The sequence below is a fragment of the Anas platyrhynchos genome, chromosome 1, assembly GCF_047663525.1.
Source record: "Anas platyrhynchos isolate ZD024472 breed Pekin duck chromosome 1, IASCAAS_PekinDuck_T2T, whole genome shotgun sequence".
In the NCBI taxonomy this organism is placed as follows: domain Eukaryota; kingdom Metazoa; phylum Chordata; class Aves; order Anseriformes; family Anatidae; genus Anas; species Anas platyrhynchos.
In genome coordinates this window covers 175,183,813-175,210,346 of record NC_092587.1, presented here as the reverse complement: position 1 = coordinate 175,210,346, position 26,534 = coordinate 175,183,813, and the positions used below count along the sequence as shown (strand labels likewise).

At 40.2% G+C, this 26,534-nt stretch overlaps 1 protein-coding gene across 2 annotated transcripts; it reads left to right on the top strand.

Moving 5' to 3' along the window:
- Positions 1-26,534, top strand: SUGT1 (SGT1 homolog, MIS12 kinetochore complex assembly cochaperone). 2 transcript variants are annotated; one of them, XM_027472473.3, is made up of 13 exons: positions 1-133; positions 232-277; positions 2,802-2,892; positions 3,530-3,599; positions 3,980-4,050; positions 8,840-8,893; positions 10,480-10,496; positions 11,458-11,525; positions 11,965-12,061; positions 13,053-13,160; positions 24,326-24,416; positions 25,247-25,428; positions 25,997-26,534. In XM_027472473.3, the coding sequence occupies exons 1-13, from the start codon at positions 87-89 to the stop codon at positions 26,096-26,098; spliced, it is 1,044 nt and encodes a 347-aa protein (XP_027328274.1). In that variant the 5' UTR covers positions 1-86; the 3' UTR covers positions 26,099-26,534. The 2 variants fall into 2 exon arrangements, with proteins under 2 accessions (XP_027328274.1, XP_027328279.1); XM_027472478.3 differs by having other exon boundaries at positions 5-133; positions 11,491-11,525.

Here is a 26,534-nt window from a genome sequence, read left to right as displayed (position 1 = left end):
GGGGGGCGCTCCCCGTCAGGCCTCGCGCGCGGGGCGGCCCCGGGGCGCGGCGGCCGCGGCCTCTCGAGAAGTTTCCTGGGGGCAAGATGGCGGCGGCGCCTCCTCCCGCGCCTCAGCCCCCTGTGGCGCCGCGGTGAGCGCCCGCCAGGTTCCCCCCCTCCACCCCCCGCCGCCCTCCCTCCTTCCCTCCGCCTCGCCTCGCCCTCTCACGCCGTTGTGTTTCCTCGGCAGGTTCTCGGACGGCGACATCGACCGCGACCCGGCGGCAGCGGCGCGGGTGAGAGGCGGGGAGAGGAGGGGAAGGGGGCGTGAGGTGGCTCTCCTCAGGCTTTCCCCCGGCTTCCCCTCAGCTTTCCCTTCTCTTTTCCCTCAGCTTTCCCTTCTCCTTTCCCTTCTCCTTCCGACGAGCTGGGGATCCGCAGGGCTCCTTCCCCTCAGGTGTCCCCCCCCCCGAGGAGCGCCCTGGTGCTGCCTGAGGATGCATGAAAAAAAAAACACCAAACCAACCCTTTCTGTGCCATATAAATAGACCATAATTCGAATTTCTATGTCCGCTGCTACCAGTAGAAGAAAAATAAGCTTACTGAAGAAATGTCTTCAGTCTTTATTAGCTTTTGTCTTCCTGTCTTGTTCCTCCCCCCCCCTCCCCGTGTTTTACCCATTAACTCCTGCTGATGTGTTCTCAGAGGTTATTTTTCTTGAAAAAAAAACAGCGGTAAAGAGAAGACAGAACTGGCAGATCTGTAGCTCTTTACGTACCTGGAAGGGAGGAGGATGTAAATGCACAGCTCTGCTCGAGCGCAGTAGGTGGTATAGGATAAGGTAATAGGGGATTACCTTTCCCTAAAGAAAAGGCCAGCTGAATCCTGCCCTTCTCTGGAGTTTCCTCTGTTGCTTGCAAAAGTTTTTCAGGAGATAAATGGCATCTAAAAAGGGATTTGGAATACACAAATATATCTGGTTTAGTAAAAATTAATTTAAGACCTAAAACCACCATAAGGTCTTTGGAAGTATTAAAGAGTACCATCAGAATCTGTCCATTTTTCTCTGTGTTAGTCTTGTCTAGTTAATTTTTCAGTTCTTTGTGTGCTCAGTGCCTTGGAGACTTTTTTGTCAGCTTCAAAATACCATTTAATGTTCTAGAGTTGTTATTTAGTGCATGTTGCAGTAAAGGGCGTACCTAAAAGCGCTGGTTCGAGAGGCAGGCTGTGCTTAGTGACCTCTGAGCTGGTGAGTCCCATGGTGCTACACGTGGTGCACCGTGCCTGCATGGTCCTAGGTGTGGCCTTTTGGCTCACGTAATTAATATTAACAACCTGGGACGTGACGCGCTGTATACAAGGCCTTGTGGAGTCTCTCTCCACACTTGACAGGACTTAGAGTGGCATTTCTGCGGTGTCCTCAGGACTTTGGGTTCCTTTAATTCCTGAAGCACATGCTTTGGCTTTCTGCACCTGATACGACTGGAAGGTCGTCCCCTGTGTTTAAATACTGCCTGAATGATAAAGCTGCCAAGTCCTCAATGGCTTCTTGTGTCATTTTAAGTTGGAAAAGTAGTCCACTTTGTGGACTATTTTCTATTTGCTTTTTCCTTAGAAAATGTTTCGCAGCCTAAGTGGTGATTATTTAGGGATAGAGTCAGAAGGAACTGATGAAAAAAACATTCATCGTATTGTTTGGGTGAAGTGTTCTGCCCAGTGAGGAAGAAGGGTTGGCAATTCCTTAAATTCAGGCACAGGTGAGACAGGAGACTGAAAGTTAAGTTGATGTTAAGCTGCTAGCTGTTGTTGCCACTTTGTTCCTGGTTGGTATAAGCATTTATGTGCCAGCAGTGAAAGAGAAGAGGGCATTGGTCTGAATTAAAGCTAAGGCAGGCCCTTCTGCTCTTCCTTTTTTCTCTGCCTTGGTGGGACTGTGTTGTGGCAGCTGGGTTGTATTAATGTTTATGCCTGTTTAAAGCCTGTATCTTAGCCACCTTCACACATGCTAAATTCTGAGTGGAAATCCAGTTGACTTAGAAAATTACTGTACTGCAGTCACGTACTGTAGTAGCTTCAGAAAACTTGCCAGCTTCTAGCAAAGACAAGAACTTTTCTCCCTCGTAAGGAGAGAGTTGGAGACGTTCTTTCCAGGTGTGTGCATGGAGTCTTGGCCATTTCATTACTGTGCGAAAATAATGAACTTGTCTCACAGAGTATAACAGAGTTATTTCAATCTGTGTACTCAATGATTTCCCTATCCAGGGACTACTTTATGCTTATTTCCATGGTGCAGCAATGTTCCCTGTGAGCTCTGTGCTGCCAGAGTCTTTTGTTCTCTTATTTCTCTTGCTCAGCATGCTTCAGAACCATCTCCCATGCTCAGTTATATCATGTAATGTAGGATTTCATCCTGTGTTACAGTGCTTTGAGGGTGTTATTCCTGCACAAGCATTTTGACACATTGTATATTCATTCTGAGTTCATGATACTGCACTGCTTCCTCAAATTGAGCAGACCTGTGTACAAATAGGAGAATTGTAGGAAAATTGTAGGAACATATGGGATCACCTGTGCGCTCGACTTTCAAATACCTTAAACAGGAAGTCCTGTTTTCTTCTCAGTAAGAAGCAGACTTCATGACTTGGATATAATTGGCAGGTTCCTTGTGCTTCAAGCTTTTTGGATGAAAACTGATCAATAGGTAAACATTCATGCCAGTTCAGGGTATTTCTTTCCCGAAATCTTAATTGACAGAGCTTGGTACTGTATCTTCATGGTGACTTTTGAGATGCCATTTCATGTTTTTCTGTGTCGTTACAGGAGCTGACAAGAGCTTTGGAAAAGAATCCAGATGATGCTGAGTGTTATTGTCAGCGGGCTTACGCTCATATTCTTCTGCAGAATTACGCTGGTAACATCTTCAGGCAACGCTGAGAATCCTCTTACAAGTGTATTATGACACATTCCTATAGCAGATGTCTTAAATGTGCAGACAAATTAGTAATAAGAGAAAGCCTTATAGATAACGTAGTTTGCTGCTTCTACAGTAGGGCATGCTTTTAAAGTCGTCTATCTTTGAGTGCTCTGTACCTGCAAACCTTTCAGTGAATTGGGTAGGCTGTGGGCCCAGTTTTTCATTTGATTTTAGCACACTGCTATCTTGGCAGCATTATTTTTAGTATATTTCTTGAGCAAACTATAAGCTTTGTGTTGTAAGCGTCTTCAATCCTGATGTGTGTTTTTTTTTTTTCTTTTTTTGTTAGGGACTGAGTATGGTTGTGGTAGGAGGGTGGCAACTGAATAATGCCTGGGAAACAGATTAATGGAATTAATTAAAAATGTCCTGCTTTGTCTTTTATGGAGCTCTGTGGCTGAGTGAAGGCTTTGTCCATAGCACTTGTCTGAATTTAATTTAATTAAATAGTGTGATGTGTGCAAGCTACGAAAGCTAACGTAGTAGTGAATTTTTTTAAGGTGCACTCTAAGACTTGAAGTTCACTGCTTTTCGTAACATAAATGTTCTTCACCTGTAAACTGACTTTCAACAGATGCAGTTGCAGATGCAAAGAAGTCCCTAGAACTCAACCCCAGTAATGCTGTAGCACTTCTTAGGAAAGGGTGTGTATCATCGTATGTTGTGCTTGGAGAAAGTTGTGCTAATCTGTATGGCAACAGTAACATTTGAATTATCACTCCATACAAGCTTTTTGCAACACCATGAATGAGTAAACTCCATGTCATACTGCTTCTAAGCCATCTGTAATAAAGCTCTGATTATAAGAAGAAATAGTATGTTGTTTTTTTAAGATATGTACCTTGATTTTTGGGGTGGTTATCTTAACATTTTAACCATTTCAAAAACAGATTTCTTATGCGATTTAAATTCCAACACATGTACTTTTAACCAATACAGTTTGTAAACTGAGGATGTTGTTATCTTTAGGATGTGGATTAGATTGAAAAGTAATTACTGTTCCTTGTGTTTTTCTTTGTGTCAGGTTAGGAGAATATCACATCAAAAACTACGCTTCTGCTTTAGAGTCGTTCAAAGAGGGACAGAGGCTGGACAGTAAGTACTAAGATGTGTGCACAACACTCCTTTGCTGATGTCAAAAAAAATAGCTCTAATGTGTAAGCAGAAAGTGAAGAACAAGTGTTTTTTTAAAGGCTAATGAGTTGGGTGCCTGATTTGAGATATCTGGAATGGGTCTGGCTTTTGGGAAGACTTGAGCAATCCCTACCTGAAAGTGTAACACTGTAAAAATATGTATCAAAACTGTTAGCCAGTAATACCTGATTTTCTTGCCTTATAAAATGGGGGTGTTTCCCTGGTCCCCAGAGGTCTTGCAGATAAATGGTGGCACTGGTATGGCATTACGTGTCATAGAAAAGTTTCTGAACAGAAAAGGCTTCCTATTTGTAGCTGAAATTTTTTAGTTAAACCATTTGGTGGACTGGTCTTCAGAAAGAGCGTGCAACTTGTATTTGAACTGACAAAATGAATTGGTTTTACCTCCCACTAGATATCACTTCATTACAGAAACATATTTATTCTCTTCTTTTTTTTTTTTCTTTAAGTGTTGGCTTCCCAGCTGGAACTGTGCATGTTTTATTTCGGGGAGAATTAGAGCTTTTAAAAATTTTTTAGAAGCAGGGAAGGAGTAGTTCAATGAAGAATGCTTTGGTATAAGATGCAGAGAAGCACACAACAAAGTAATTGCAAGATGGTTGTAACTCCTTTCTTTTTGCCTATCCCACATTCGAAATGCAACTCTCAACCTCATTCCATTCCCCTTATTCTCAACAGCAGAAAGAAATTGTAAGAAAAGCACCTTGAAAAGTTGCACAGCAAAGTGTGCTAATCTGATAAGAGTTATCGTGATCTATGATTTTCCTGGTATGTTATCTGTAACAATGCCAGGAGCCTGAAGCTTTACCAAAAATGTTATTAGATTGTGGTTCCCAAATAAGCAACCTGCTCCTCTGATCTAAAACTGGAGTTTGATGGCAGAGTAAGTTAATGAAAGTTCTTTCTGCCAAGTGGTTGTGCCCCTTCCCACTATGGCAGTTATTCAGCCTCCTCTTTCAATACATTAAGTCTGCAGAAAACTGCTGTTTTTAAAGAAAAAAATGCCTGTGAACTGATGTATTGAAACACTTCTGAAAGGCCTGAGTGCTGAAGCCAGCAGAATTGAAGTGATAATGGTGATGTGGTGGAATTCCAGCAACTGTCATCTTCTGTTTAGGGTGCTCTGGAATAGGAGCTGAAGGATGTAATTGAAGCTTTAATTGCTTACAAGTTCTTTCAGTTCTGGTAGCCTGGGTAAGTGGGTATTCTCCCCTTTTTGGTATGCTAGAAAATTGGATGAGGCAATCCAAAAAACTAGGCAAATTTTCTTGGATCTTCCTGTGAAAGGGAGTGCTTCCTTGTGATTTCTGTAGCTTTCCTTACTTGATTTCCTTACTTACTTCTGTGGCTTTCCTTACTTATTTCTGAAAACCTGTAACTTCTGAATTGAATCAGTAGTCACTTTAATCTCGTGTTAGTGGCTGACAGGACCAGAAATTCTCTGTATTTTTTCATCTTCACTGCGAGTAATTGCTATCGATCTGAGCTTTCTGTGTGCATAGATTTTATCACTTTTCTTGTCAGTTGGAGTTGTTCAAAATACATGGTGTGCACAAAAACTTCTGAGGCCAGAGCATCACTTCTTCATTCTCTTCAGCCTTGTATCCTACTTACGTTGTAAGGTAGAGCAGCACGTTGGGCTGCAGGTATCTTTGTGGCAGTAAATACCAGCATGCTTCTGGCTAACTCAGAATCCCTGACCAACAGCACAGCCTCCTGCTGTGCTGAATTGCATGACATCTGCCTGTCTGATTTTAATATGTCAGTTTTGCTGCTGACCCAGCTGAAGTGTTTCTGAAGGTTCCCTGTACTTCCTGATTACTTCCTCAACTGAAACTTGCTTCCAGTGTTCTTCGTCATTACAAATCCTATGGGCTATTGTGAGATGAGGGGTCTCCTGAAGACTTCTTTGAAAAATACAGGTTTTTAGGTGATTCTCTTGAATATATCACCCGTCTTGCTGGCAGGTTCATGCCAGTGACAGAATTTGCCTTTGCAGTTCTGTGGAATGTTTGCTGGATCCTAGGTGGAAAGGCTTGTGAGCATGAGCATTTTGGCATAGCAGTTAACCAGTATTTAAGTGCAAAGTGAAAAAAGGCTATAATTAAATAAAAATGGGGAAATGAACCACTAAGCAGGTGATAAGGAGATGTTAGCTGCTGCTGCCTTACAGGGAATTGCTGTGGCAGGGAATTCTTTGCTGACAAGGCTGTTTTCTTTGCCACACAAGGGGGCAGAAGTACACCATTACATGTTCCTTGCTGATGTAAGATCTGTTTTAAGTCTTTGTAATGCTCAGGGAGATGGGCTTGCTGCTTGTGCTCATTACTGGTAGTGCTGACGGGCTCAGGGAACTACAGCAAGCTTCCCATTACCCACCTACAGCGACAGCTAAATAGGACTTGGCATGATGAATTACTGAATGTGCATAATGAATACTGAATGTGTAAGTAAAAACTTGATTTTATAAAATAACATTACGAAGCAAAATTTCTTGCGCTCAATCAGGAGATGATGCATGTGAATATATGGAGTTCACTAATTTGCCTCAGACTGAAAAAGCAGTGTTACCTGCTGCTCTTTGGTACATCACAGGGATTTAGGACAGTTACACTTGAGAAATGTTCTTGAATTTTGCTGTGACCACCTAATGGATTTGGTAAAGGTGAATTCTGCCAACTTTTTAAAGAAAATGTCTCGGTAGGTGCAAGTGAAGACCCAGGTAGTCTTTCTGAATTAGAAAGTCATTAGTTGTTGTTGGTAAATTCCTCAGGAGAATACTTTAATTACTGAGTAGTAAATAAATTTGCCTCTAATTGTGATGTGCTGGTATGCAGGAAAAGAGGCAGTGGTTGGCAAGGAGATCTTTTAGGGCAATAAGTCAGAAAGCTCCAGGCCTTTCTTACTGAAGTTTGTGTTGCATGGCAATCTTGTCATAGGCTATAATTAAGAAGAGAATTCATCACTTGCTGCTGAAAGTCTGAGGTTGGATCAGTGTAGATTTGTCTGTTTCCCTTTGCTTTAGGCCCTTGAACTTACTCTATTTCACTTCCTTTTTAATTAATAAACTTTGTTCCCAGGTGCAAAAATTCAGAGAGCTGTTTTGGAGGGCTGTGGTGTGTAAAGCTTTGAAAATTAGAGAATAATTTAAGTTTCAGGGAAGCACTGGAGTTCAGGAAACTCCGTGCCCTGGCCAAATTAACTTAGAAGTTGCGTGTGTTTGCCTAGGTCCTTTGACAGCTGAGACTGAAGATGTCACAGCCTCTTTTGGCAGTCAGCTCCACTGTTGTACTGCCCTTTCATTAAAATATTTTCCTTATCTAATCAGAACTTCCTTTGCTGCATCTTTGGTCTCTTTCCTTTCCCTGTACACTTGGAGGAGTCCAGGTCAGTTGTCCCTATGCCTTAGGTATACAGTGGGTAATTGAAAGCAGCCTTTTGGTCCCCTCTGCTTAATGTTGGAGGTTTCCATCTGAAAGCAGGTATTTTGTTTTCAGGATTTGTTAGGAATATAAAAAAGACTTATCAAGCTGATTGCCTGGTAATGTCAAGATGGCCGTATTCTTATTTCAGTTTCTATCTTTTCCTAACAGCATCTGAGAGGTTACATAAATGTTATGTAACTTAAAATTTAGGCAACTTTGAAGATGATTAGCAGGGATAGCAGAAGATAAGGAAAAAGAAATGCTTCGGAGGAGTTGGTAGCAATTTTAAGTCACACCTCAGAATTTGTGTATGCTTGCTATCTGAAAGGATCGAGGTGAATACGTTGCAGAACTGCACTGGAGCTGCGTTCGGTGTTACGAGCATGTTGGCTGGAAACAGTGGTCTTTTTTTAAGCTTCCTCAAGCTCTCTGCGGGGAATTTTACTGTGTGAACTCCCTCAATGTGAGTTCCTGCTACTGCAAAAAGATAAATTTAGCCAGTCTTAGTAGTTGGTCAGTAATATTGCTACTTCGTTTGTAACATTCCTGACTGTGAAGGGTTTTTCTGGGAATTTTGCTGAAATAAGAAGATTATTCTGCCATTGTACTGCTGCCTTTTTAGCTATTTTCCAGTGATATATATATATATATATATATATATATTTTGTCTGGGGAGCTTGTTTCCTAGACTTATCAATGTCTTTATATTTTTTTTTTCTGTGGTTTTGATGTGTAGAGTGGAATTGGCACCTACATATCTCTAATGTCATTGATACTGTAGATGCGTATGTGAAGTATGTGTGAAACCACCAGGAGAAAAGAAAATACTTCGTGCTGGTGAAAACTTGCACCACTTTGGATTGTCCACAGAACAGACTCTTTTTTCTGATACTTCTCTGGAGAGGCAGCATGTGGCTGAGTGCTTGGAAAAAGGATTTTAAGGGTAATGGAGAAGTGTGTGAAACAGTACTTCTTGCTCTCCAACTGCCATATAAAGGTTGAGCAGATTGGAAAGCAGTAGTATAAATGGGTCAGTCCAGACAAAAAGAAATTGGTGTGCTACAAATTAATTTCAGTTAATTAAATGTAACAGAATTAAGTAGTAGAGCTGTATAAAAATGTTTAAAGCTTAACTGAAATGGCAGAGGTTATACGAGAAGATACTGGGAAATAATAATTACAATTTATTAATTGATGCAAATTTGGGTGAATTTGTTCCAGCTGGTGGTTGAAAGAAATTGTTCTTTATTCAATACACGTAGTGCTTGAAGAGTCTTGATGTTACTGTGTTTGATTTCTTCTAGACGTAGATGATACCTTTACTATTTGGATCAAAAGATGTGAGGAAACACTAAACGGTAAGAAAAAGTGCATTTACTCGATGCAGGATTTCATGTAACCTCTGCTTTGAATCTGTATTGTTTACAGCTTGCTTCTTGAAACAGTTTTTGTGTTTTTAAAAAAAAGTTGCACTTTCCTATCCCTTGTTTCTTTCAATTATATGTTCTGAACTCTTCTTTAGTTCAGAGTTAAATTAATATTATGATTTTAATCTAATAATAATATGTGACAGAGGAGTACTCATTTCAAGTTCAGACAATTTTAACTCCCTTTCATGTACTTTCCAGCTTATTTTAAGTGTGGAAGCCTGTCAGCCTTCTTTCTAAAACCAACATCAAAATAAATTCTCAAGTCTTGCAGAAAATAAAGTTCGAAAGAGCAGTGGAAATTTGGTGATGTCACTCTTTCATTCTACATGGAGAGTGCCTTTGGGTACTCACTGCTGCTCTGGTGTCTTACCATGGCAGTCAGCTTCCTTTTGTATCTTCCTACAACCTGATACCCCAGGAAAGAGCTTACCACAGTGCTTAAACTGCCTGCTGGTTTTAATGAGGTATATCAGAATAGCTGACTTTTTTTTTCCTCTGCCTGTTAAAACTCCCCCTCCTCCCCAGTGTTTATTGGAGAATGGGGCAGTAGAAACAATACAAGTTCATGTCAACCTGTTGATTACAAACTTAGTAGAGGAGAACCCTTTTGTGTTACATAGGAATGTACAAATCTATGCCTGGTAGTACTTTTTACCAGGTTTAGGTTTGTTTGGAGAAACTATAAAAGTGGTAGGCATGCACTTGGTCTTACCTGCAGAGTTATCTCGAGTGAAAACTTTCTCTGCCTTTGCAGAGAAAGAGTTTATAATACACATTTCTCAAATATCATAACTACTTCTCCCAGTTTGTTTTGTCTGGAGAAATGAAATTGCACTGTTTTGTCTTGTCTCTTCATTTCTTTTCTTTTTTTTTTTATTTTGAGCTATTTTCTTAATTCTCTGGTACTACAGCAACAACAACAACAACAAAAAAAGCTTTTTTTCGTGACAAGTTAAAATTATTTTTTCATTATTTTTACCTTTTTAGGAGTATAAAGTATGAAGGACCAAAGGAAAAGTTGGTTTCTTTTGAAACCTTTGAAACGCTCTCTGTCAGGATTCTATCTCATTTGCCAACTGTTGTTGCCCAGTATGACATACAAATTTGATGAGAACTTGGTCCTATTTCTACGTATGCATGATATCCTAGTACAGACTTGTAGGAAGTGATTTTTTTTGTACCATGCTTTTGATTACTTTATATAAAAAAAAAAAAGGTTTCTATAGTTTCCTGATAAGGAAAATGTGGGAAGCCTGTTCCTTTTGTTAATCAGAACATGTTTTATATCAGTTGTTTCTTTGCAGAAGTTGGTGATTGAAATGGGTAGCGTGAATAAAAGTAAAGGGCTATTAAAGCAGAAGACTAGAGGTAGAACTGGCATGTCTTTAACTTCTGTAGTGTTGAGAATGGGATAAATGCAGAATGGCTAGAGTAAACGAAGAAAGATGTCATGTAAGTCAAATGTTTTTTTTCTGAAAGTACAAATGTTTTTGTTTTTTTTTTTTCCCCTGCAGGCTCACAGACAGAAATGGTAAGGTGTCTTCCTTAATATATTTACTGCTTTGATTCTTGCCTTTAATGTGCTTTTAGAGTTCTGTGGCGTCTGGAAGCTTCCAAATGTTTTAAAATAATCTTTGCTGTTTGATAAAATTCTGAAGGATCTAAACATGTTTTGAGACCAAGGATGCAAAATTTGAATGCTGAAAACCTAGGAGTGGTGAACAAATCTGGAAATTGCTGTGCACTCATTAAAGTCAATTTTAACTTTCTTGCTTGCAGTCTGTGGCTCAATTCTAAACAAATTAACCAGCTCATCTCATCAGTGCCAACTCACTTGTAATTGCTAGAAGATAGCTTCTTTTTCCCCAGTAGCTTGCATGTGTTTTTTTCAGACTTCTTTGGTTTTGTAATTCAGCAGAGTCTTTCTTTTTTAATTGGAAATTAGAAGAAATATCAAAAGTGACCTTTCTTGTTTGGTTAGTCTTTTTTTGGAGACCAGGATGTGAAGTTGCTTTGGGTGTTCTGCTCCCTTCTTTGTAGTTATTTCAATTTTTTATGCCTTAGTAATAGGATAGAGGAGGAAAGTGTACAGAAATGATGGGTGTATGTAAAGACAAATCTTACCATTAAAAGGATTTTTTATGTTGGAGAATTACGCCTGAAGTTCTCAGATCTATTTCAAGCTTTCTTTGTGACTTAAAGATGAGCAGCATAGCCACTGTGTCTTTCAGATCTTATTCAGAAAGGAAATGAGTTGAAGTTGAACTCAATTGCTATTTATCAAATGTGCGACCCCTTTATTGTAAGATACATTAAATATATACACTGTCAGTCTGTAAATTGTTTGAAGTCTGTCATAAATGGCTAGGAGAGGAGAGTTTTCAGCTTTCTTATGTACGTTAATGCACATGCATAAGTCAGGAGAAGAGAAGTGATCAGTATGAAAGTGATTTGTCTTTATTTATATATGTCTGTTATATTTTCTCTTACTGATACAACTTCCCAATGCAATGTGTTCCAACCAGAATACACAACAGCAACCTCTGTCATCAAAGATCAAGTAAGTTGTCTTTAGTTTTGCTGCGAGAATTAAAGTAATTGACATATAACTGTTATTTGCTGATTGGAGATGCAAGATAATAATTGTAGTAATTCAGCAGAAACTTCACAAAGTGGCAGTGTAAGTGAAATGACCTGCCCATAGTGCCTGGTAGAGGTAATTTTTTGAACTATTTAATTCAAGAAAGTCAAATAATATGAATTGGTTGATGTGGCCCACTTCATACAAATTTATTGATTAAAAAAAAAAATATTCTTTGACCACTTGTCAAGACTGCAATTGTGTTGTTAAAGGAAGGGGAAGAAGTTTAATTTGGTACATCTTCTCTCCCATCCCCCCTTTAAACTACACAATAGTATTTTAGCTTTTGTGGGTTTTGGATTTTTTTTGTTCTTAAATGTATCCTTGCAGATAACTTTTCCTGCTTCTTTTTCTGAAGGTATGACTGGTACCAAACAGAATCTCAAGTCATCGTGACTATAATGATCAAGAATGCGCAGAAGGATGACGTCCGTGTGCAGTTCTCAGAGAAAGAGGTGATTTATGTTGGCTGTTGATACACATCCTTAAATTTCACGAGGCGTAGTTATTAAAAGGGAACATCACTTGCTGGAACAGCAGGAAAAAGTGGCAGAAGTAGCCTTCTGCCTGAGCATTTTTATGTACAGTGAACAGGGAGCTGTTGCCACAGCAGGGTCTGTAGGATTTATGCACAAGCCAGAGTGTGTTGTGCATGCTGCAGAAGGAACAGCTGTTCTTCAGCTGCCTGGGTGTTTGGAGGGTTGGGGAGGAGGTGATCTGAAGTTAAAGTGTTTGTGTGTGCATGCGTCTGGAATGTGAACGGACAGAAACAAGGTACTCTCAAAACAGTTATGAATAGGTAATATCGTGCTTTAGTACCGTTACGGAAAAACAACAGCGGGTAAGTTCATCTCGATTTTTGTATCACTGCAATTGATAATGGCAACAAAGTGTGTTTCAAGGAAGTACTGTAATCACTGTTGTAATGCCATATGTGGTAGTGATGACTGTTTAATTAAGGGTGAATATTGAGCAGGTAGGTTATTCTCAACTAAGTTGGTACTTGGTGAGCCACAGAAGTGTCTGTTTGATCCTGTCTGCTATAACTTGTGGTGAGTGCTCACAGGAGTTTAACATAGCTTGCATATATTAGAAGGGAAGTTGCAAATTGTTTTCATGGTTCATTATGAAAGTGTTGATACTCCATTTGCCATATTTTTCCCTAAAGAACGCAGATCAAGCTGACAAGATAATAGGCTTTTTGAGCGCACGCTGGCTAAAAACCGAAATCTCCTGTTCATCTTTGTAGTGTACTGTAAAACACCTTGTTGAATAATGCAGGATCGTAGTGGTGGTACCTGAAATTCTGATGCCTGGTGTTTTAAGTATCCTAGCGAAGGCTTGTTAATTGAATCACTTAGTCTTGGTGCCAAATGACAATCCTTTACTTGGAAATGGAAAACTTCTCTTAAAGATGACCAGAGATGTGTTTTTGACTGTTAACAGATGAGTGCATCAGTGAGACTTCCATCAGGTGAAGACTACAACTTAAAGCTTGTTCTTCTTCATTCTATAGTGCCAGAGCAAAGTACATTTAAAGTGCTTTCAACAAAGGTAAGCTCTTCTTAGTGTAAATAATTTCTTTGTCTGTTTCTGACGTTGAAAATGTTTCTGCTCTATTGTCATGTCTCATTACCACAGTCATAATGTCTTGCTTTTCATATAGAAGTGTTTTTCTTTCTTCAAGGTGCCTTTCAGCCACTGGAAAGCTTTCTAAACTTGTGCAAGAATCAGAACTAGTGACGTGATATGTTGCTTACTGAAGTGCAAATCACAGTTACATTGAGGATGCTTTTAACTGTTGCTGTTGAAAGATGACTGTGGTCTTTACTTTTACATTTGGGGTATTTGGAAAGCGTGAATGATTTTTTTTAACTCAACTTTTAGGAGTCGATACTGTCTTATAGAGTATTGTCATCTTTATGTGCCTAAAATAAATGTCAGACCTGTAGGATTTCAGGGTTGAAATAATTCTTGACCCTTTCATGACTTTTTCCTGCTGGTAAAAGTTACTCATAGTTATCTGTTCTTGGCTTTTCACAAGGCTTGTCATAATGCTTGCTTGGAGACACTTGGAAGTTGCATGGCATGAAAGAGAATGCTTTTACCTCAGCATTTTGTCTTCCAGATTACAGGTATAGAACAATAAGGAACTGACTGTGTTCCGGTGTGGCATATCGTAGCATAATACGTACACAGACATGTTCAGACTTGGCTCTGCAGACAACCTACCTCTGAAGCAGGAATAAATGTTTTCGTTTCTTTCCTTCTATTTCAACAGTAGTTTTATAGAGCTTTGGAAAATTCCATTGCTTTCTCATGTTCCACTTTACCTGCAAGCTTCAGAAAGGTACCTATAGAAGTTATCACATGTTTTCAGGGAAAAAGGAACTTCAAGATGACATGAGAAGATTTCCACAAAGTTGGTCTTGTTTTTCCACTCCTCACACTAAGGAAGCTGGGCAGGTTTTCTGGTTGAATCACGTGAATCATAGGATGGTTGGGTTGGAAGGGATCTTAAACACCATCTAATTCCACCCCCCTGCCATGGGCAGGGACACCTCCCACCAGCCCAGGTTGCCCAAAGCCCCATCCAGCCTGGCCTTGAGCACCTCCAGGGATGGGGCATCCACAGCTCCTCTGGGCAGCCTGTGCCAGGGCCTCACCACCCTCAGTAAATAATTTCTTCCTTTTACCTAATCTAAACCTACCCCATTTTAGTTTAAAACTGTTCATCCTTGTCCTATAGCTACACTCCCTGACAGAGTTCTTACAAAGCGGGAGATGAAACTGAGTGCTTGAATTAAGTGTAAAGTCTGCTACTCTGTTATTATATATATATAAATGTAAGTGGAATGGACAGGTGCCCTGTCCAAATGAGCAGCTGTGAGGTCCTGTTTGCGTTTATTCCTATCTAGCTAGTGTTAGACTTTTCATAGCTCTTGGAGTTTGCTATTCTGTGAAGTATCAGGCCTGTGTCTCAGTGCTCCTGAAATTATCACGGCTGTCTTCCTATGCTACCATCCCCAGCCTGGGTTAATTATTTGAATCATCTCTAGTGGTCTGGAGCATGGTTTAGGCTGAGATTCTTAAAGTGGTGCGAAAGCTTTTGTTGCGTTCAAGCAGTGTCTGAAGTGTAAGGATTTTGCATTTACTTCTAAATGTTACCGTTCCTATGTGGTTTTGAGAGAACAATTTAAGGCAAGGCAGGGTAAGAGAGAACACAGGAGAGGAGTTGTAACAGGTGAAGTCAGCGCTTCTGTGCACACTTCCTCTTGTGGAAAGGAGAAATACAGGGGGGACACTTGCGAAAGCACAGTGAAATATACAGTTTGGATGATGCATCAGCTAATTCCAGTACTGACCAGCAGATGGAGTCTCAGTGAAGAAAATATTTTATAGCAGGCCTGTATTAAAGATGGTGAAGCATGCAAAGTGCTCTTTAAAGACTTAGTGTTTCTCAAAGTAAAATATTCTAAGCGCTTTAAGGGAAATGGTGCAGTGTCAGGGTTTGAATACTAGAGATGTAGATTTCTTTGCAACAGTTTTGTGTATGTGCTTTGTTCACATGAACAGGATGGAAAATATAGTTATTACTTTGAATAAACCATCTTAATACTTCTTCACAAAGGAATTTGTGTCACTTACATGGAGTTCTTCTGTAAGGACTTGGAAAGGAAGACTTAATTCTATTGTCTTCCCGATTATACAAATGTTTTACTGTATCTGGTTCTTTGACCAGATGGGCTGAGGTCTTGTTAGCAGTGGAAGCAGGTTAAGTGGACTCCTGGAACATGTCTTGTTTATTTTCATCCGAGAGGTGTCCTGTTGTCCTGTTCACGTGTTCTTAAATATTTTTCCGGTGTGAACCAGGATGGTAAAAAGGAATGTGATGTGAAAGGAGACTCGCTTCAAAAACATGTTTTGTTGGAACAAAAACCATACTCTGCCAAGCAACTCATTTGGAGTACCTCTAGGCCTCTTTCTCATTACAAACAAACCAGAACATACAAGCAAAACAAAAACCCACCCAGAGCCCTGATAAGAGTGCAGACTGGGCCAAGAGGAGGGAAAAGGCTCTCCAAGTGTACATGCGTATCACAGCTAGATGGGATTTGAAAGACTCAGAGGAGTGGCGACAGGAGGCTGTATTTGGGAGGACTCTTGTCTTTATGGCACTGACAGACTTAGTGAGGTCTGTTCATCTTGCTGTGTGTTGGAAGGTTTGAAGACTGTTTAGCTAAGGACTAGAGCGGGGTGAGTGTTTTCTCTGAGCTGCTGATAGCAGCGCCTGAGAAACGGATATTTTAAGCTGGCAGGTTAAGTACAGATAGAGATTAGGACATGGCTGGAAAAAATCATTCTCATGTTCACAGCCTCTGGGATGAGCTCGCTGGCTTCCAGCAGTGGCTTTTGTGTTCTCCCAGAGCTATCAGAGCCACTGGGTTCAGCCAGGGTCTGACTGCTGGGCTGGTTCCCTGACTAGCAGTGGTCCCTGGCTTCACCTTTCCAGTGAACTTAACCCTGCCAGAGCTTTCTCAGAGTCCCTTTGTGATTCCATCAGAAGGAATCCTATCCACTTGGAGTAGACAGTGGCTCTTTCCTGCTTAGCTGAGCTCCCAGCCTGGATTTCTGCTGGACAAAGGTTGAGGGATTGCTCCTGGTCTTTCTTTCCAACTATGGTGAAACAGAGCATAACACGCAGGCAGGTTTTGCACTAGATAGACTTTGAGTTTCACATAAACCTCTTAGACCTAATAAATGTAATGGATGGAGGATGAAACAAGAGAGCTGGCAGATAATAAAGCAATTGTGCTTGTTTTGGTAAGTAAGAGATGCTGGAGATGAATCTCTCAGTACTGCTTAAAATTCAGCATCGCTTGACAAATGCAAAACGATAAAGGTAAAGATGCAAATTCAGGAGGAGAAAATAGCCCTGGTTTTATTTGCAGAATTACAGATTCTGAAGTGACTGCGAACAGCAGACAGAACTTAAAGGCTTGGTTCTCTCAGAGAATGTCAACAGTAAAAAATGCAATTGCTACATTAGGCCTTGTTTCTCTGATGTTATTGTTTAACTTCCAATCTGGCAAAGGTGTCTGACTGCTTAGAAAACACTACTAGGTTAACCTGATAGAGCAAAAGGTAGCAGCAGCTCCAAAAGTTACGTATAAATTAGAGATTTGTGTCTTATAAACAGAAGCTGGTCTGGTCTTTGAAATTAGGAGGGATTTTGTGTGTAGGTAGGATTTGTTGTATTTTGGTGGCCATCCCCAGTTATGTTCAGGTGTCGGGTGAGGTGGGGAAGACCTGCACCACACTGAGAACTGCACGTTGCATTCAGCAGTTAACAAAAGGTGAGGTAACTGCTAGTGGTGCTGCTTGTCTTATTTCCAGCAGAGGGAGCCAAAATGTAAAGGCTGGAGCGAGTTTGTTCTTTGGAAGTTGCCTGTGTGGAATTCTCCTTCTGCTCCCATCATAACAGGAAAAAGGCCTTGCTGTGGTGTAACTCCGTCAGGCAGCTCAGCCCCAAGCAGCCACTCTCTCTCTCCAGGTGGGACAGGGAGAGAATCAGAAAGGTAGAAGTATGAGAGTGTATCGGTTGAGAGAAAGGCAGCTACCAGGTAAAGCCAAAGCCACCGCTCCAGCAAAGCAAAACAAGGAATCCATTTGCTGCTTCATGTTGGCAGGCAGGTGTTCAGCCACTTCCAGGGGAGCAGGGCTCAGCACACACGATGATTTCTTTGGAATACAAATGCCATCACTTCAAACATCCCCCCTCCTCCTTCTTTCCCCCATCTCTTATTGCTGGGCATGACACCATGTGGCGTGGGACATCCCTTTGGCCACTTGGGGTCAGCTCTCTGGGCTGTGACTCCTTCCAGCTCCTGGTGCATCCCCAGCCTGCTCACTGGCAGGGTGGTACAAAGGGCTGAAAAGTCTTCTGTAAACACAGCTCTGCAAAAACTAAAGAAAGTGTGCTATCACCACTATTTTCATCAGAAACCCAAAACAAAATCATATGAGCCTCTACGAAGAAAATGAACTACTGTCTCAGCCAAACCCATGACAGGCATACAGACCTAAAATGAGTGACTGAATACATTTAAGGCAGAGGAGCTGACTTGGCTGTGTCCAGCAGATAGAGCAGGGAATAGAAATGCACAAGTAGTGCAAGGATTTTTGATGTTCTGAAACAGTTCACAGTGCACAGTCAGCCCCACTTTCTTTTCCCTCTTCTGTTCCATCTGTCAAGCAGTTGGGATTCCAGGGGAATATTTGGCTATGTTCTCTTAGAAATGCGTGTTGTGTGTGTGTTTCTCTGGGTCTTCATTCATGTTCTCGATGCTGCTCAGGAATTTCTCATTCTAGGTGAGATTTCTCATTCTTCTAGGTGAGGAGAGTGAGGATGAGTATCTGCTTTTTTGTGTGTCCTTATCCTCTTGAAGGAAACCTCAGCTGGTACTTTCTCTTTTCCTTCTTCTCTGCTCCTGCATCTGCAAATAGTCTGGGAACAATTGCTGTGAGTTTTCACTTTTTTTTAGTGGTTTGGGCTTTTTGTAGATAATGGTGGTTTGGAGCCATTTGAAAAAGTGGCTAAAAGCAGCTTTGTGACCCCAGAACTTCCCTTTAATTAGACATCAAAGCTGTGCTGCAAAGAGGAAGGTGTTAGAAATCCTCACTTTTTTTCACAGCTGGCATTTGTTACAGAGATGTCTGAGGTAGGAGCACACTCCCAGCAGCTTTATGCCAAGAATAGGGGCAGTTGGTGTGCCCCAGAGGAACGTTTCTTCTCCTCAAACCAACGTTTTGCCTTGCAAACGCTGAAACACCCAGGGCAGCTCTACTGGAAAAGCACCCTGGTGCCTGTTGCTCAATGTAAAGGGAAAGGTTGAGACAAAGTGTTTCAAAAAGTGTGTGAGTCTTTACTCAGAGGCAGATGTACACAGATAGATAAACAGAGGCTATGGGTTTATTTTAACTGCAGTCGGTTCTTGCAGTCATATCCTTAAAAGAGACTTTCTCATTTTGGTTATTTTTAGCTAGTTGTTTGTAGCAACTTGAATGCAGCCTTGCCTGCTCGCTTGTAGTTCTCTCTGTGAGGCTTTCACGCAGATTCGTATCTCCCTAAACTTTCTGGGTGTTTCTTGTAAACCATAAACTGATATTTAAGATAGGAGTTGGATGCTTTTCTGCATTCTCTTGCATCTCTTAAGCAGGGCTAGATGGAACAATTTCCTGGCGAGAGCATAAAGAAACCTTCCTGATGATTGCTGTGATATTACTTGGCTCAGAATAAGTTCAATTTTTTTTGTTCCTTGTGAGTGCAGGTGGGTTTGGGGCAGATTTAAACTTGTTAATATTGAGAAATAGATTTTAAGCACATGAATCAATGCCCATGTTTTATATAACTCTATAAAGGAAAGCTATAAGAGTGTTTCTCTCTGCCTTGAGAGAAGGTGGATATGAGAACGATTGGCTTTACAGGAAGGATGTGGTGGCAAAGAGCTTTAGGCTACCAAATTGATCTGTATTGCTAGCTCCTTCTGTAAAATATCCCAAATTCTAAGGAGTGGTTGCTATATGATGTCAGTGAAGTGGCACTGATCATTGTACACTCAGTTATCCATAGTATGAAGCTGGCAAAAAAAAAAAAAAAAAAACAAAACACAAAAGGTGTTTGCTAAATCCCTTCTGTTAGAACACCTTCTCTACAGAACATTTTTTTAAATTATCAATAATTTGTGGTTACACTGGAAAGTTATCCTAATCTCAGTATACTTTAAGTCAGGGACCAAAGATTCTGGAACTCAGAATGTGAGCAATTTATCAAAGGTCTTTGAATAACTAGGATACCAAAACTGTACATATGATTATAGATAGAAGTTTGAATAGGCCATACCTTTTTAGAAGTCGTAACCTTAGAGTTTGTTTAAAAAAAAAAAAGCTGTGATTGCAAAACGACAACATTTTGAATTTACTACTTGGACAAAAGAGTCAATAGTTCAGTAATAGTCACCAACTCAGTAAAATAACTAGAGGAGGTGATTGGAAATCCTGATTTCACGTTACCATTTGTTTAATACAGCAAAACATACGAATTTTAAAGGGTATTCTTTTTCACGTCTTAAAATCAGTGGCTGAGCTGCTGCTCAAGCTCTGCCACTTTCGATTCCCTTCATCCCTCTGATCAGAGCTCAACACAAATTTGTCAAGCAAACTTTCCCTTAGCGTGAATTGTGAAATACAAAATACACTAGGAGTTAAAAGAAATTTCTCATAACTTGTCAGTGCATACCGCATTTTCTTTCAAAGACCACCAAAATTCTTTTAATATTCTCAGCCAAACTGGTGAGATCTGTCCTAGAGCATGAGTTCATGCAGAACCTAGTTTGCCAGAAGTTTGGGTGCTTTTTTTAGCAGTAGGCTTATACCTAGAATCTTAATGTTGATAACTTAGTGTTGTATTTATCTCTAAGGGGATAAATTCTTTCTTAAAATTAGATTATATGCTCTCCTATTCCAATCTTCTTGAAGTAAGGTTTTATTGGTGCCTTTGTGCTAGCAATGAAACATATAAGATTGCTGCTGAGGTCTTTTCTGGCATCTCTCCCATACATAGCACTCGGATTCAGATGCAAACAAATTTGTCTTAATCTGTTATTTTTTTTAAAGCATCTGTTATGTCTGTGAGTAGAAACCCCTGTATCCTTTCACTGCTCGTGTGGTCTCTTCTCCATGATGATTCCTTGATTTGACGCTTGTCTCAGCAGGGTGGGTTTCTCAGGGAGAATTTCAAAGAAGCATTGCCTGAATTACTCTGTCAAATTTCCACGTGTCTTTTCCTTTTTACTTTGCTCACTTTGAACCCCAAATCCGGGGAACTTAAAACAGGAGAACACAACAGCAAGTGGATTATTTCTGCACTTGAACTTTTTACAAATCTGGAGTGTTGTGCCCTGTTTTGGGCTTCCCAGTGGAAGGAAGATATCAGTGTAGTGGAGGGCTAACAAGACGAGCAGGTGGCTGGAGGGCATGAGCTACGAGGAGAGGCTGAGGAATTGGGCTTCCTCAACGTTAAGAAGAAAAGGTTGAAGGGGAAATATCTGTATTCTTGTGTGCTGCTACCTGATGGGATGGGACAGAGGAGGTAGACTAGAGGTACATGGTGACAGGGAGAGAGTGGGTACCAGATGGGGGTAAAACAGCATTCCTCTGGGAATCTCACTGTCCTTCACTTCTTATTTCTGATGAATGCCAGTGTCAGTGCTTCTGTGCTTTTCTTGCTTTCTGTAACTGGCTGTTTCAGAAAGGAGTAACTGTGGCAATGGGACACAGCCTCAGCACAACAGCCCATTGTAGTGTTAATGTACAGTGAACGTGAATTTGTAGAATAACCAGGACCTACCTTTTACTTAAGCTTCATGTGCCTGAAGGTTTTGAACCTTCTTTTTTTTCTTTCCAGTGGTGTTTTGTTACAGAACAAAGTTCTTGAAATAGCATGTGATTAAATGGATAACAACCAGAGGCAGCTTCTTAAACTGGCATGCAAAGCATTTAATTTACAATCATTTTTCCTGTCTTATTCTAAAGTTGGCATGAGGCATACGTTTAATGAAATATAAATGTTATATCAAAGTAGTTGGCAAAACATTGAGATGTATTTCTCTTGCCTGGGTACTGATTTTTTTTCCAAGGAGAGGAAAAAGCTAACAGTACTTGTGTGTTAGGTGTGACATCAATGATGTGTCACTTGTCTGTGTGATAGCCATCAGTATCTGCTTTAAAATGTTCATTAAAATGCATTTACTGCCATTTGTGCACATAATTGGGACTCAGAGATGCTTCTCAGATCAAATAAAGCTCTCAAGCTGAAGAAATGCGCATCTTCACAAGCAGAATTTTACAGCTTTATATTTTGGAGATGTGCTTGTATAATGGTGCACAGCTAATGATTTTGCTCCGTTTGCTCCTGCCTGCAACTTTGCCTAATGAGTGAGCTGAATTGAAGTGGATGGAGTGGATGGGCTAAAGGATTAATCATGTCATAAACGCGTTCTGTCTCCATTTCTCAGCTGTATGTACTTCCAGTTCGGCAGCATTGAAACGTTTAGGCTTAAGGAATGTGCATCTTACGCTGGGAATTAGTTTGTAGCATTTCCTCTTCCTTGGTTGGGGATGTTTGTTGTATAGCACAGGCTTGGGGCCAGTTGCAGAGGGAAGTGCAAGAGCTAGCAGAGGAAAAAAGGAGCGGGGGATTACTGGAGCAGCAAAAGTAGAAAGATTTTTCTTAAATGTGTGGGCAGAGCAGTCTGAACAGCCAAAGGGATCTTTGAGGAGGGTTGTGTTCTGTGAAGAAAACATCTGTGTTTAGCAGTTCACATTAAGCATTACGTTGCATTAGAGTTCATTCTTTTCAGTGCAGATGAAAGTCTGTGTGAGATTGTGAAAGATGGTGGTGGAGACCTGGAGCACGAGGGCAAGAGGAGAAACAAACGAGGAAAACGGAAGTGGTATAGGTTTCAGTAGTCTCAGCATTGTGAATTTGCTGGGTTTTTTTTGTTTGTTTGTTTTTATTAAGGCTGTTCAGTGGGGATGCATTGTTAATTAGAGTATTAAAAACTTTGAGATTAAGGCTTCCTCCTCTTAAACACGCACTGGGGTGGGCAATACAGTCGCCACAACTTGAGGAGAGTTCTGTAGGAAGTGGAGGAGAGACAGGTTGTTTTAAATTAAGACTCAGTGTTCTACTTCTGGCTAATTAGCGCCTTTGTTAGTGGCTAATTAACTTAAATGTTTGACTCATGAGATCCAAATCCATTCCAAAAAAACTACAAACCAAAACAAAAAGAACAACCTGCCAATTCTGGCACTGATGAAACTACTTATTTCTTGTACGTGTAGCTGTGTAAAAATATTTTAGTTTCTTTGTGCTCATCACAAAGCATTTGATTTGTGAGTGTAGAGTTCATAACGTGAACTTTGTGGCTATAATTTTGGTAGCCATTTTAAAAGAGCCCAGTGAGGGAAGATTTGCTGTATCCTCTACTGCTGCTGGAGAGTAATAATCGTTGGCACAGTTTGAATGCTGCTTCTGCACAGTTAAAAACAAATTTGTGTTTGTAGAGATTAAAATATTAAACTTGAATGAGGGATTTTTCAGGGGCAGTAGGTTGAGCAACTAGAATAATACGGCATTTTATTTTTCTTTGACTATTTTTGTTCTGTGACTGATACCTTTTCCTCATTTTTAAAGATCGATCCTGTGATACTCAGTTTGGGACTTGTAAGGGTGCTAAAAACATTGGAAATCCAGCAGATATAGGAAGTGGGGGAGTCACCTACGTGTAAGTTGTGTTTATTAAGGCCAAAGCTCTATCCTGCCTTGAAGGACATTCATTCTGTGCCTCATGTCTTAAACGTGTTCCCACTTAGTACAAGTTAGTGGTAGAAAATGTATATTTAAACTTGTCAAGAGAAGCGGTAGTTTCCCCAGGAAAAAAAAAAGTGGAGCAGTGGTAATTAAATATTCTGTTTCTTAAAATGCGGCATGATCCCAAATACGGCAGCTTTGAGACTTAAATGAGCTCATTTCTTTATTTTTATAAGGCATCTTGGACTGTTACTCACCAGTGACAGACTTGAAGAATCGAATAAATAAAGTTCAGATTTCGGATCAACGTGATGCTGTGCAGAGAGTGTGCTGCTGGGATCTCTGGGGTTAGCTTTACAGAGGTGCCTTTGTTCTTGGGTCTGCAGGGATCCCCAGGTCGCAGTGGCTTTAGGTAGAACTAAGAGCTCCCTTATGCAAAGCTGTGCACAAATACGGAGCTGCTGAAGTTCAGCAAGCGGAGATTTAAGTCAATTGATAGCATCGTAGGAATTTTGTGACGCTTCCTGAAGGGAGTTTGTCATCTAGAAGTGACACTAGGCACTCCGTGTTTTGCAGTCTTTGTTTTGCAACTTGGTAATCCTCTGACCAAGGATAAGGTTAATTATGAGAAACTGCTTCAATATGGCTGTCTAAAGGGATTACGGGTAGTTGTGAATAGGGGCATGACACGCTTAACTCAATTTCGTTTCTCCTATGATAATTGCAACCATATCCACTTTTAATTGCCGGTTTTGTCAATGAGTACTAGGCAGTTTTCTCTGTAGCAGCGTGTGTTCAGCGAACCAAGTGAATCCAGCTTCTGAATTTCTCCAATGGGAAGATGAGCACCGTCTCTGGATGCTTCTCTGGTTTGTGTAGTATACATCGAATATGTCAGGTTTTGTTGGATGGGATGTAAACCTAGGGCTTGGATTTTGCAGTCATTCAGGAGCACTATTTAATTATTAGAGCTGATTGGCAAGAAACAGATGCATAAGATGCACCTTGGTGCCTGGCAGTGTAGAGGCATCGCAGCTGATTGTTACTTCTGGGTTGCCGTGATTTACAGAGAGTGAATAGTAAGCACAAGGAAGTGGTACTAAAACAAAAGGGTGAAACTCATGCAAGAGCTGAGCATGAAGAGTTTAGTTGATGTGTCATTAAGTACTATAACTTCATAAGGTAAGGTAGGTATGTTTTGTTCTAATGCAGGCTTCATGTTAGACACAGTCTCTAAAACCAACCTAATTATTTCCTCACTGCTACAGAATCCAGCTAATTTGAACCTGTTCCTCAGAACTGTTTGCCATCTGGATTAATTTGTTCTTTGTGTTGTGTTTTGTAGGTTGAAATAAAAATGAAGAAGCCAGAAGCTGTAAGATGGGAGAAGCTAGAGGGACAGGGAGATTCTCCGAAGTTAAAGCAATTTACACCAGGTTTGTTATCTGAAGGAAGTGTTAAATGCTTTATTTTTGGCAAGGCACTTGCAGATATTAATAATAATTGGTGTGTTAAAAGCTGTTAATAAAATCGTAGTGCTGTATTTACAATAAAAAGACTTATTCTTTTTTTTCCATTACCAGAAAATGACAGAAATAGTCTGCAGGGCATTACTAAAATTCATTTATTAAGGTTGGGCATAACTTCTATTAATCTGATGAACTGTTGAGGATCTATGCTTGTCATTAATTCCTTCAGGCTTTTATCTGTTTAGCTGTTTATTTCAGTCACTGTTTTGCAGTTCTTTGCATTGTTATGGGTATATTGTTGCTTAAAGAATTAAGTATCATTAAGTATTTCACCTCTCTTGAATGCTTTTGCAGTGTCTCAGGACAATTTAACAAGGCATCTTTGAAAAAATGTTGACGTCCTGATTTATTAATTTCAGATATTTTTGCAGTTTAACTCACATTTTTCTGTGGCTGTAGGCTGTTTTTTTCCTTCCTGTCAGCCAATATCTCCTGCCTCATTTTGACTTCAATTATTTTTGCTGTTATTGTCCAGAATTTCTTTGTTGGATAGCTAAATAATATAATTATTTACCTGAAAGTAAACTTTGCAGCTGCTGAATGTGGTCTCCAGCATTTCTTTGTTGCCTTTATATTTTTTCATTGCAATGCTTATATCTGCAAGGAGGAAACCATTTGCATTTTCAGATTCATATTCCATTATTTCAGATTCATTAAATACATACATGTCTGTTCTGGAGAATGCAGCTTTAAAAGTAGTGAGAAGATTCTTAGCTAACTAACATCTCCCTTTTCAGACACCCAGCACTTATATCCATCCTCCTCTCACTACACAAGGAACTGGGACAAACTGGTAGTTGAAATCAAAGAAGAGGAGAAGAATGAGAAGTTAGAAGGAGATGCTGCTTTAAATAAACTCTTTCAGCAAATCTATTCAGATGGTACAGATGAAGTGAAACGTGCCATGAACAAATCATTTGTAAGTCTGTGCTCTTTGTCTCTAAAGAAATGTGTAGCTTTTGCAGAGTGACATGTTATACTAAGCTCTGCATAAGTCAGGCTTCCACCCACCAAAATCTTGGGCCTCTGATAAATGGCAGTGGTTCAGTGGGAGTTGTTGGTGTAACAGGTCTCATTGAGAGGTTGTGCTTTGCTGGTTTCTTTGTTTCAGTTAGTGTTATCAAAGGGAATGCAGCTTTTGCTTCCTATAAGGCTTGGAGTTGTTGCCCAGGATGACAGGATCAAATTCTTCTTAATTCTTTATATATAGCTCCTTTGCAACAACATGACAGCCTCTAAAAGCTGCTTATTATCAGCATCTCGTAATGTCCAGTATGGAAGACAAGCACTGCTAGGCTGAAGGTCATGGAATGATGGCTTTTTCAAATTTCATTCAATATATGCACCAAATTCCTGTGTAAAAACTTCACATAGAAGCAATAAATTCATCAGGTTTTTCAGAATTTGTTAATATGTTGCAGGAAATGTGACTTCTGTGTTACTAGATTTCCTCAAGGAAACTAAGCAAGCTTTTTCTTATATTGCAGATGGAGTCTGGAGGCACGGTTCTGAGCACCAACTGGTCAGATGTTGGTAAAAGGAAGGTAGAAGTAAATCCTCCTGATGACATGGAATGGAAAAAATTCTAATCCTGTTTTTAATCTCTTACCATCTCTGTGTTGCCATAAGTCATGTACTGACCACTGTGTATGGACATAGCGTTCTTGGATTCAAAGCACTGAATGCTCCCCTGGAAACAGGAATTGTCTTTACATTTTGCGTGCTTTAGAAATTCCTTCACCTGCAGATGTTAAAGGTGTAGTCACGAGTGGAACCTCTCTTTTCATCATCTTTGTCTAAATTTTGGAGATTGAGTCAAACAGTCTAAATTTTCTACCACCTTTATCAGCTCTGCTCTTTGGGGAATGGGTGATCTCTGTTGGGCTGTTCAGGTTCATTGCCTTATGCCCAATACTTCTGTTCCATAACTTATTAGATCTTGGCAACTTTGGGTAAAAACACTTCTCAACAACAGTGTTACAATTCTTCGCTCTTTAACTCTGCTAAATAAAATTGTAAATATAA

What these genes read in the sequence shown, in the direction of transcription:
- SUGT1 (XM_027472473.3), top strand. Translation starts at nt 87, where the DNA reads ATGGCGGCGGCGCCTCCTCCCGCGCCTCAGCCCCCTGTGGCGCCGCG. An exon ending in CAGCCCCCTGTGGCGCCGCG is followed by an intron (nt 134 to 231) that starts GTGAGCGCCCGC and finishes TTTCCTCGGCAG; the next exon opens with GTTCTCGGACGGCGACATCG. An exon ending in CCTCTGTCATCAAAGATCAA is followed by an intron (nt 11,526 to 11,964) that starts GTAAGTTGTCTT and finishes CTTTTTCTGAAG; the next exon opens with GTATGACTGGTACCAAACAG.